This window comes from Oryza brachyantha, chromosome 5 (genome assembly GCF_000231095.2).
Source record: "Oryza brachyantha chromosome 5, ObraRS2, whole genome shotgun sequence".
In the NCBI taxonomy this organism is placed as follows: Eukaryota; Viridiplantae; Streptophyta; class Magnoliopsida; order Poales; family Poaceae; genus Oryza; species Oryza brachyantha.
This window is the reverse complement of record NC_023167.2, coordinates 426,380-437,050: the sequence shown is the minus strand read 5'-3', so window position 1 is coordinate 437,050 and position 10,671 is coordinate 426,380. Positions and strand designations below refer to the sequence as shown.

Genomic DNA, 10,671 nt, shown 5'->3' with positions numbered 1-10,671 from the left:
CTCGCTTTCTAGAAGAAGAGAAAGCACGCTGCTTGCCGCTGTGCCTGTGTAGCGGGCGCCAGTCCTTGTCGCTCTCCCGCGCGAAAGGTCAACAGGCTCCTTCAGCTAGGGCAAGAGGGGGGAGAGCACGAGAACGCCGTCGATACATATCCCCTTTCCCGCCCTTCCATCTCTTCTTGGGTTCATTCCAACTTCTTCCATACAAATCTCCCCTTCCCCCTGCCCCTCTCTCTCTCTCTCTCTCTCTCTCTCTCCCGATCCTCTCTGTCTATATATCTCTCTCTGTCTATCTGTTTCTGTCTCTATATCCTATCTTCTGCAAGAACACAGGCAGGGAGAGAAAGAGAGGGGGTTAATTGGGAGTAGGATTGAGTTGTGAGAAGGAGGAGGAGCGTGTGTTCTGATTTGTGATTCGGTCTTTGTTGTTCTGATCGTTTCTGGTGCTGTGCTGTGCTGGCCTCTCGTTCTTGAGCCTTTGCCGATTCGATTCCAGGGAAAAGGCGGCGCCTTTTCCCCTTTTTGCCTGAGTTAGGTGTGGTGCTTCTTGGGCTCTACCACAGAGAGGCGGTGTTGGTGGATTCGCCATGGGGAATTGCTGGGGCGCCAAGATCAGCTCGGATAGCCCCTGTCGCAGCTCCTCATCTCCTTCTGGTGCGTCTCACTTCTCATCTCTTTCTTCATATGTCTCAGAACTGCAGTACTATGGTAATTAGAGTACTAATTTTGTGCTCGACATCTATACCGTGTTGATTTCTTCGGTTTCTTTTCTGAAGTGTATCCAATCAATCAATCGATCAATCATTGCTTCTTTGCGTTTTGGGAATTTTGTGATTTTTGTCTGTTTTGTTATGTTCCTTTGGGCACTAGCAGTAGTACATGTTAATTTAATCCTCTTTTTAATGGCTTCAGACATGCTGTTTAGGGTCGCTAATCACATGGTTTGTCTCCTAGCAGATGTTAGTGCGTGCAGAAAGTTCTAGTTTTAGCTATAGGCTCTAGCTCATCTTGGATTGTTGAGGCGTAAAGCTCAGATCTTCTCCTTTTTTCAGACTAGGAGAGGAAGCTTCCAATGGAAACGCACATATAACTTCTTTCTGATTTTTCCTTTGTTGCTAGTTATTGTTCCAAGCGTGGAGCTCAAATCAGACTAAGTGGAAAATTCTAATTTTGCTGCTACTTTTTACCAAAATCCACGTGCCCTTTTCAATGTTATTGACTGTATTATGCAGAAAGTTCAATACTTTTGGTGCAACCTTTTTAACTTATCTGTGAAGTTTTTGCCTTTTAATGCCCAAATCAAGCAAACAAACAACGGCTTCATTAGGCTAAAATCTAATGGATGACAGCCTGAAAATTTGTACTGTCTTGTGTTGTTGTTTAGGGGGGACATCCAAGTTGAGTAAGAATGGGGCTGCCTTGAGCAACTCCAGTGTGTCTACAGCCTCGGTGCCACCAACACCACGGAGCGAGGGTGAGATTCTAGAGGCAGCAAATGTCAAGGCCTTTGCCTTCAATGAGCTAAGGACTGCCACCAGAAACTTCCGACCAGACAGTGTGCTTGGTGAGGGAGGCTTTGGATCAGTCTTCAAAGGGTGGATTGATGAGAAGACACTTGCACCAACTAGACCAGGAACAGGGATGGTCATTGCTGTAAAGAAGTTGAATCAGGAGGGCCACCAGGGTCACAGGGAATGGCTGGTTAGTACCCACTAGCTGGTTCTTTATGTCAGGCTTTTCACCGGGTATGACATTTTCTTCCTTTAATTTGTGCAGGCTGAAGTAAATTACCTTGGACAGTTGTCACACCCATATCTTGTAAGGCTCGTTGGGTACTGTGTTGAAGATGAACAGCGCCTTCTCGTTTATGAGTTCATGCCGCGCGGTAGTTTGGAGAATCATCTTTTCAGGAGTAAGTCTTTTTTTTTGTACCTTTCCTAGTCACCAGCTTCTGTTTCACAATTTGGAAGACAAGAAATGCTAAAATCTGTTCTAAAATGTAGGGAGCACACATTTTCAGCCACTTTCCTGGAACCTCCGGATGAAAATTGCCCTTGGAGCAGCAAAAGGGCTTGCATTTCTCCACAGTGACAAGGTTAAAGTCATCTACCGTGATTTCAAGACCTCTAATGTCCTTTTAGATGCGGTATGCAGTCTTCAGAGCTATCATCCTTAGTATTGACAGGATAGATTAACTGGTCGATCTGATAGCCAGGTGTTTTCTTTTTCAGAACTATGATGCAAAGCTCTCTGATTTTGGGTTGGCAAAGGATGGGCCAACTGGTGACAAGAGCCATGTCTCCACAAGGGTGATGGGGACTTATGGGTATGCTGCACCAGAATACCTTGCAACAGGTAGCATGTTACTTCCATGTTCTGAATCCTAGGATGCAATCAGTACAACGAGCATGCTCCACACACTCAATAGATTGTCAAGTACCTTGCTGAAATAGGAATAGTATGATTGAATTGTCTGGATCATAGGCAGAAATGTTTGGCCCCATCATCCATTGAGTTATTAGCTGTCAATCTATGGCTCCCTTGCTGGCATCTGATTGCCAAACTTAGAGCCATCTGGCTATTGAATTAACTAACAAACTTCTTTATATGTTGTGAAGGCCATCTGACCACCAAGAGCGATGTCTATAGCTTTGGAGTCGTGCTGCTAGAGATGCTATCAGGACGACGAGCGCTGGACAAGAACCGCCCGACTGGGGAGCACAACCTGGTGGAGTGGGCTAGGCCATACCTGACAAGCAAGAGGCGCATCTTTCGCATCCTGGACGCCCGGTTGGGCGGGCAGTACTCCCTTGCTAAGGCCCAGAAGGCTGCAACACTGGCACTTCAGTGCATCTCTGTGGAGGCCAAGAACAGGCCTAACATGGAGCAGGTGGTCGCCGTATTAGAACAGCTACAGGATGCCAAGGAAACAGGGACAAACCCTCAGCTGCAGAAGAAATCCAGCAGCAAGAGTGCAGGTAGCAATGGCTCGAAGCCGCCATCGAGGGGGAAGCCCGCATCTGCGAGGCCAGTTTGACTGAACAATCCTATACATAAGATAGAGCTTTGTTGAGATGTAGTGTAGGCTCTTAGAGGGACCTGTAAAGAAGAGGAGGAAGAGTTGTGAATCCTTTGGTGCTTGCCCTGTGTAGTTGTTTTTGCAGCTTCTCGTCAGAGTCTTGTCTGAAGTAAAAAGTATTGTCGTCGCCTATCTGCATGCAGTCAGTTCAGTGCATTGTGGATTGTACAGCTTATATGGTTCCAACGCTGCAAAATTTTTGTTCGATGAAACAGCTGTGCCCAAATCCAGTTTCCCGTAATTGTCAAATCTACAAGCTGGCCCAGATCATATTTTTGAGCTCAGATATTTCTCTCTCTAAACCAGCTTTAGCAAAATGTTCTATTTGAGTAGAAAAAAAGGTTTTGGCACTCACCCAGCTCATGAACTGGGGCCTTTCTGAAGTCTGACTCGAGCAGTAGCAAATATAGAGTTCGTGACAATGGATTTATTTACGTATATGTTTATGCTTAATACGGTTTAAGGGAACAGGAGTATGTATCTGCAACTCTGCTGAACGAACAGAAAAATGACTTTCTGTTAATGTCCAACATCCAATGAACAAATAGGATCCTACTGAACTCGCTCATAACAGGTCACCGTTTGCCATTTGGGCAAACTTGAAAGCATACTTCATGTAGTATGAAAATATATTTTTATTATAATGAACAAACATCTGAGAGCGTGTCATTATTCATAATGCCGCATCATCAATTTAACATTTTGTTCATGTGCAGTATCTGGCAATCTATGGAAGGAATGTATCACTTTACAAAATACATTGGTTGAACCATATAGAAACAATAAGCACATTGGAGAAGTAAGAGCGACATCTTTAAGTATGTTTGAGTTGATCAGAACAGACAAATAGCTTAAGGCCATGCTCTAAATTTTCTTCAGCATCTAGCACTGGCAATTTAGTCTTTTAACCATCTCCGTTTCCTCGGATGCCCTTGCTTCACAAGATAAACTCTGCCATAAACCCAGGTTCTAGGTCCCGACAAGGATTTCTGCATAGCAATATCAAGAAAGAAGACCTGATACACTTTGTTTCTTTAAAGTCATAAACTATGCATACAACATGCACCGGAATCTTCAAAATCAAAACCCTCTATACCAAATGGAACTCTGAAACCAGAGTTGTTTACTGTATTTGAATTTAAATTCAAGTTGTTTTTGACTACCAAATTTCACGGTTAAAGCTTAAAACAGGTTGAGTGCTCAACTGTCACCTGATAATGCAGATTGGAGCAGTAAGAGCTGAGGTGCTGTTAGCTTGGAAGAGATTTGAAGATTTAATTATAAGGCAATAATTCCATGTGTATTTCACATTATGATATGTTAACCAGCAGAAATAGATTATGCGTTGCTTACTTTAATTATAATGCAAGAATCTCACATGTATTTCACTTTATAATATTTTAACAAGCACAAATAGATTTTGCATTGGTTGCAACAAACAAAGGGTCAACTTCCATCTTATTTCTTCAAAGGTCCATATACTGGAAACTAGTACGAAGTAGCAGGTGTTTGACATACCTCAACTTTAGTTCGGTACTCCAGTGGGCAGCCACATACATGGCATTCTGCTCTGTGGGGAGCTTTGATGGAATTATCTGTCTTGACAAATGCAAACACCTGGTAGTAGCATGTTTTACTTAGATTACTAACATGATGCACTTCATGAAATATGCGACTACTGCTAGAAGTAAAGCTAACCTGCTCACCGCAATTTGGGCAAGAACCTTTTAGTGCAACCAAATTGTTTGTCAATAAGCCTTGTAGTGCACCAGCTGAAAGAACAAAATCAACAAGATTTATTAATGCACAGAAACTATGCCATGTGGCCAACATGCCATATGAAGGTGAACACAGAATTCCTCCCTTACCGGATGCGGATGCAATTGGATAACCAATCAGATAGCCCAAACCGATTAAAACCATGTCATTTGCCCTTGTTATCGCGTCAAATGATTTCGCTCCGTACAAGAGATACCTTGCTCCAAATGCATCCCCAAAAGTGAGGCTTAGAATACAGAGACTGGGAACAAGAAACGCTGAGGTGCCGAATAGGAACAGCAGCATCCAGATGCTTGACAATGCCATGAACATTGATTTGTCCTCCTGCCCTACACCCAAAAGCCAATTGAAACATCGGACTGTAAGTCAATGGTATAGGTGGAACTGTGAGATGTGAGACTAAATGCAGAGATTCTCTCTCCCAAAAGGTAACCTCAGCATCTGCGTACGTCGATTGCCTTTTGAGGCTGCAACGGGGATACTTTACTACGGATGGGGATCCATAGACCCGGAGCTTCAACTGGCAGGGATATATAATTTGTTAGGAGTGAAGCCTTGCTTGCTGATTCATATTAGCTGAGTTGTAAAAACTTGAGAAACTATCAATGGCGAATACATATATGCATAGCATAGGAACATTAGATTTGTTTATACCTCAACTTTGTCGAACATGTCATCAACAATCAAAGGCTGGCCACTGTAGTAGGAATCCCTGGCCTATCAGAACAGTATTTATTAGAGAAAAAAAATATGTTGATTACTCGATGCATTGCGGTCAGGAATAACCGAATAAGCACTTGTGTTACTGTATTATAGCACGTTACAACATCAAGCAAGCAGTGACACATTCTAGTATGTACAATACAGGACACAACAAAGCGAGAGAAACCAAACAAAGCTAGTCCTGTCCTGACTCAATCGGATTGATCTCTTGCTGGTTTGCAAGAGAGGTTCCGGTGACAATGTAATTTACGCTGCTGATCGATGAATTTGGAACGATTGAGCACAAGAAGGAGCACATAAGGCGGCATAGCAACATCAATCAAGTGAAGGAAGGAAGGAAGGAAGGAAGGAAGATGGACGAACCTGGTGGTAGAGCGCCTCGAGCATCTCCTGGCTGGCCGTCTCGATGGGCCCCACGAAGAGGCAAGACGGCCCCTCCCCCGCCCCCGCCGCCGCCATCGCCCCGACGCGCAGCCCCGCCCGCGGCCGGGCGAGGCGTCCGGCACCGGGAGCCGCCGGGGCGACGGTAGCCATGCCTCGCTCGCTCGCTGAGCGGAGAAAAGGTGGGGTTTTTACGCCCCCAGCGGCGGCACGGCACCGCCGCAGTGGTGGTTGCTTGGAGGCAACAAACGTGGTGAGCACAGGAACTGGCCGACCTGTGGCTGCGATTCCTTCGCAGTTTCTCTCTGCGCCACTGGATTACCCATTTTTTTGTTTGTTCAATGGCCGACCTGTGGTTGCTTGGATGTCTGTCTCGTCACAGGTTCGTTCTTGTGGACGGCTGCCCATCATCGATCCCCATCACTTCACTCTACGACTTGTTGCTTGTTTGTATTAGCAGAATTTGTAAATCTGTACTGGTGTCTTGCAATGCAAACCTTTCTTGTATTGGCTGATCCCATGTCGTATAGTAGTACCCAGCTTCATTTGGATCAAATCTCTCCACGGTCGCAGTCACATCTCAGCGCAGATTCAAGCTTCACAGCAAGAGGAGGAAAAAAATCGTGTTAATTAAGCACAAAAATCCGTTCCTAGAGGGGTGCTATTCAAATTTAAACCTTGATTTCTTAGTTTTTAAGAAAAATCATAAGCACCTAAGATGATGCCATATCATTAAAGTGTGTTACAAACTAAGATATAAGCAACAATTTTTCATTTATATCATAGGTTAACTATTTAAAAAATCAGCAACCAAAGGTTAAACAATATTGGTCAATGGTGACATCTATGAAGTAATGGATGAGCAACTCCTATGCTCTTTGGTTGAGCTTCGGATTGTAATATGGGACTGGTTATGGACCAATAACTCAATGTCATGATAAAAAAAATAAGGCTTTTCCATCAGTTTTGTTCCCCAATCTTCTCTCCATCTCTCTCTCTCAGTGCTAATAAGAATATACGGGAAAAAATGCACCTCAAATTACGCTTAAAACTCAAAATCGCTTTGAATTATGATCCAAAGCGGACATAAGCAGGGCATGGTCACTCGTAGTTGGGCCTAAACTAAACAGAGGCCCCCAATATGCTTCAGAAAAGGCCCACACAATGGAATGGATCCCTCCTCCCCTTTTGTCTTCTTTCTTCTCCAACCAAAAGGAGTAATTTTGGGGGGTTCTAGTTCGAACTCCACGCTTCCGCCCGCACTCCGGCCATCGACGGTTGCCACCGAGCCCTCCGCCGCCGACGCCCCAGTGTCCGGGGAGCTAGTGCCATGGAAGCAGGCGGAGGCACACGAGGAGGAGGTGGAGGTGCGGAGCTGTCCCGGCAGATGTCGGCGCAGCTGGCGGCGCTCGACCGCCAGATCGCCGCCGGCAGAGGCCGCGAAGCCTCCACCTCCGCCACCTACAGCGCCGCGCTTCTCTCCGCCCGCTCCTTCTCCCGCCAAACCCTCTCCCGCCAAGGCACGCCCTTTCCCAATCCCTCCCTCCCTCCCTCCCTCTCTCCCTCTCTCCCTCCATCTCTCTCGTTTCAAGAAAAAAAACCCCCAACTTTTCATTTTTCTACTCTGCCGGCTGCGAGCAAAGCGGCGAAATGAACTGTAGCGGGCGTGTCTGATGCGACTCCGATTTATTTTCTTTTGGAAAATTTTGAACTTGATGTTGGTACTTGGTATTGAATTTGACCTCAATTCTCCAATCAACTGAATTGAAGTAACTTTACCTAGTTTTCCCTCCGAGGAGACGATGACGCTCAAAAATTGGATGGTGCAGGGGAACTCAATGGACTCAAGCTTCAGCTCCGGAAGCTGGAGGATCATCTTTCAGAAGCACTCTCCGGTACGTGTACGCGAGCTCTAAATTCTACACAGCTGTGCTCTTGTTAGTGCAGCTAAACTGGGTTTCACTGCATTGGTTCATGCTATGCCTGAAATGCTGGTGTTATTTGTCACTACAGTTAAGATCAGCAAGGAGTCAAAGCGCCAACTTACCGAAGAGACGATTTCAAGCACAAGAGCTATAAATGAGAAGCTCAAGAGCATGGTTACTGATCAGACGAACAAGAGAGACCAGCATGCTATAGTCATATCGGATCACCTCAAGGGTAACCTCCCAATCATTTTAGGGCTAATCTTGGGGTTTTCCTGCTGTGGCTTATTTAAATTATTTAAACTGTTTTATCTTCCTAGTATTAAAAAACTGATTATCTTGCTTGAGCTACTCCTATGGTGTTCATGCGAAATTGGTATGCTTCATGTACTGTGGCAGCTGTTGAAGCTCTTGAAGCAAAGTGCAATGAGGATGAAACACAGAGGAAGAACGTACAAGAAGCTGTGGCTTGGTACAACAAGTTTCTTGGTTTCCAGGTTGTCGGAGGAGAAGGTGAGTGATAATTCAACACAATGTTGAGTAATTTAGGGGATAAATTCCTTATGCCTCTTATATCTCACCTTATCCTTTATATGCCACTTATGAGCTCACTGACTCGTGGGTTCAGAAACCACGTCATCGAGACATCAGTGGCATGTTACTGTGGAATATAAGGAATCACCCTTATTAAATTTTGCCAATGCCATCTTTCATGACAATTTCCCTGTTTTCCTCAAGGTGTAAAGTTCATCTTCAGCAAAATTGACATGCGAAGCCCCGATAAGGAGTACTCAGTTACTATAAAGCTTAACAAAGATAGATATGCCTGTGAGTTTAAGTTCCACATGAAACTCGGCCAAGTGTCTTGGACTTTTAAAATGAACTGTACTTAACATTGTCTTTTTCTTTCTAATAACAGTACTTCAATGTGATCCAAGTATAAAAGATTCTGAGGAGTTGATGAAGGATTTGAACCTCACTAACGATCTGTTCAAGTTTGTAAGAATCATGAGACAGAGGTTCCAGGCTGAGGCTGCTACTGTGAATGGTACCAAACATTAACTATCAGTATGAACCGTTGCAATGAGCGTAGTAGGGATTAGGGCCATTTGACCTAACTGAGTTGTCCTGTACTTGTTCTTCTGTTCAAATATAAGCCGTGCGCGTTTTCAGTTGACCTTTGAAAACCCCAAAAAATCTATAAACCCAAGCCTGATCTGGCCTGAAACTTGCAAAAACGAAAAGGAAAAAGCAATTATGGTACCAAAAATTATTATTACTAGCGCCCACTGGCCAATGAGCATTGGTGAGATGTCCTTAATTCCAAGGCACAATGACCTGTTAAATATGACATCCCTTGCTGATTGATCTAATTACCAAACTACAAATGTTCCATTAAGCATTGGAAACACATAAATATGCTATGCAATTGAATAATTCATCCATTGCTGAGTAATACCAATAAGCTTATATGTTGATAGCCATCTTGTGAAACTACGACTTTGCTCCAAGTTGCTGTGTACTTGAATCCTGCTGCCTTGCTGTGCAACTGGCCATAGTGTGCACACGACTAGTTTTCCATCCCTTCACGACCTCTCATCCTCAGACCAAACCTTTGTTTGTTCCCATATGTATGTACATAGGCTTTTTTTATGTGTAATCTAACTCTTGTGGCACTAATTTCCACAGGACTTCCCATGAGCTCAGCTGTTTGTCCAGATGCTTCCTCTATACCAGTTTCATCTCCAGTGTTGATGTCACTTGACTCTACAATTGAAAATGTTCCTGATAAGAGTCTTTCCCGGAGTAAGAGCAAGAAGCAGGGTCTTCCTTCTAAAAGAAGAGCTGCTGCCCTATCAGCAACCACTCCTGGTTCTGTGGTATCTAGCGTTCGTCGCTCCCCACGTTTTGTGGTAACCATCTCTTCTCCTCAGATTTATTTCCATTTCCAGCTGACAATTATCTGGAGGAAAGAAAAGGTGGCATCGAGGCTGAGTGTCAGTTTAGATTGTTATATTCAATCCCGACAGGTGTAACTATTTAAATCATGCATACTGTTTGTGCAACATGCTTTGTTGCCTTCATACACATTTCACTCTTTGGCACAAGACAGCAATATATAGTGCTAGATCGGTTTTTAGTAATAGAACATTTCTGGCTCCTTCATACACTCTTGGAACTTGCTGTTTTGCCATTAGCTAGTTTAATGATAAACGCTCAAATGTTAAGGCAATTGAAGATTTGGTATTGCCACAGGGCAGATAACAACATGATATGTAAAAAAAAAAAATCACATTCTACGAATGAAGATAAGTGATACTAAATCATATTGTAAGGCAGATAATTACAGTGTGACAATTTTCACATTGTTTCTGTAGGGAATCAGGTGAGCTGTCATCTGAAGCAAGTTGTCACCTGAGCAGACTGGTTCCTAACTGATTGACTGGACTGGGCTGCCCAGCTGCTGTAAGCATTGTAGATCCGAGAAAGAAACTAGTAGCAATAACAACTCTCAGAGGACTGCGTGATGATTATTCCTCCCTTGTTTGCAAATGGCAAATGACTTGCCATCAAATTAAGGAGTATCTTGTTAGATGTTGTACTTGATTGCGTTGTGTGTTAATCCCTTGCCATCCAATGTATCGCTTGTACAGTGAGCTGTTAATCCCTTGCGTGTATCCAATGAACTTGTAACTGTTGTTGGTGTTTATTCATTTTTTTAGAGGTGAATTGCTGTTATTTTACCCTCCGGGTTTTGGAAAGTTGTGTTGTTTCTATTACTGATGC

At 43.9% G+C, this 10,671-nt stretch overlaps 3 protein-coding genes across 3 annotated transcripts; 2 read left to right on the top strand and 1 right to left on the bottom strand.

The window, feature by feature from the left end:
* Positions 1-282: 282 nt before the first annotated feature.
* Positions 283-3,359, top strand: LOC102710592 (receptor-like cytoplasmic kinase 176). Its single transcript, XM_015837582.1, has 6 exons — positions 283-651; positions 1,382-1,698; positions 1,774-1,909; positions 2,001-2,143; positions 2,229-2,352; positions 2,616-3,359. The coding sequence occupies exons 1-6, from the start codon at positions 585-587 to the stop codon at positions 3,032-3,034; spliced, it is 1,206 nt and encodes a 401-aa protein (XP_015693068.1). The 5' UTR covers positions 283-584; the 3' UTR covers positions 3,035-3,359.
* A 373-nt stretch (positions 3,360-3,732) lies between these two features.
* On the bottom strand, positions 3,733-6,256 carry LOC102710305 (PGR5-like protein 1B, chloroplastic). Its single transcript, XM_015837252.2, has 7 exons — positions 5,942-6,256; positions 5,510-5,572; positions 5,289-5,375; positions 4,945-5,179; positions 4,775-4,848; positions 4,595-4,693; positions 3,733-4,065 (listed from the first exon to the last, which is right to left on the bottom strand). The coding sequence occupies exons 1-7, from the start codon at positions 6,110-6,112 to the stop codon at positions 3,973-3,975; spliced, it is 822 nt and encodes a 273-aa protein (XP_015692738.2). The 5' UTR covers positions 6,113-6,256; the 3' UTR covers positions 3,733-3,972.
* Positions 6,257-7,190: 934 nt separating this feature from the next.
* Positions 7,191-10,623, top strand: LOC102710023 (kinetochore protein SPC25 homolog). Its single transcript, XM_040524268.1, has 8 exons — positions 7,191-7,479; positions 7,789-7,854; positions 7,973-8,119; positions 8,284-8,397; positions 8,623-8,712; positions 8,804-8,932; positions 9,574-9,797; positions 10,263-10,623. Exons 1-8 carry the CDS (start codon positions 7,290-7,292, stop codon positions 10,272-10,274), a joined length of 972 nt encoding a protein of 323 aa, XP_040380202.1. The 5' UTR covers positions 7,191-7,289; the 3' UTR covers positions 10,275-10,623.
* The last annotated feature ends 48 nt before the right edge of the window (positions 10,624-10,671 follow it).

Excerpts from the sequence above, each read along its gene's own strand:
- LOC102710592 (XM_015837582.1), top strand. The coding sequence starts at position 585 with ATGGGGAATTGCTGGGGCGCCAAGATCAGCTCGGATAGCCCCTGTCGC. Across the intron at positions 652-1,381 it reads CAGCTCCTCATCTCCTTCTG|GGGGGACATCCAAGTTGAGT; the intron begins GTGCGTCTCACT and ends GTTGTTGTTTAG. Across the intron at positions 2,353-2,615 it reads ACCAGAATACCTTGCAACAG|GCCATCTGACCACCAAGAGC; the intron begins GTAGCATGTTAC and ends TATGTTGTGAAG.
- LOC102710305 (XM_015837252.2), bottom strand. The coding sequence starts at position 6,112 with ATGGCTACCGTCGCCCCGGCGGCTCCCGGTGCCGGACGCCTCGCCCGG. Across the intron at positions 4,694-4,774 it reads GCCCAAATTGCGGTGAGCAG|GTGTTTGCATTTGTCAAGAC; the intron begins GTTAGCTTTACT and ends TGCTACTACCAG. Across the intron at positions 4,066-4,594 it reads AGTACCGAACTAAAGTTGAG|AAATCCTTGTCGGGACCTAG; the intron begins GTATGTCAAACA and ends ATTGCTATGCAG.
- LOC102710023 (XM_040524268.1), top strand. The coding sequence starts at position 7,290 with ATGGAAGCAGGCGGAGGCACACGAGGAGGAGGTGGAGGTGCGGAGCTG. Across the intron at positions 8,120-8,283 it reads CATATCGGATCACCTCAAGG|CTGTTGAAGCTCTTGAAGCA; the intron begins GTAACCTCCCAA and ends GTACTGTGGCAG. Across the intron at positions 8,398-8,622 it reads CCAGGTTGTCGGAGGAGAAG|GTGTAAAGTTCATCTTCAGC; the intron begins GTGAGTGATAAT and ends GTTTTCCTCAAG.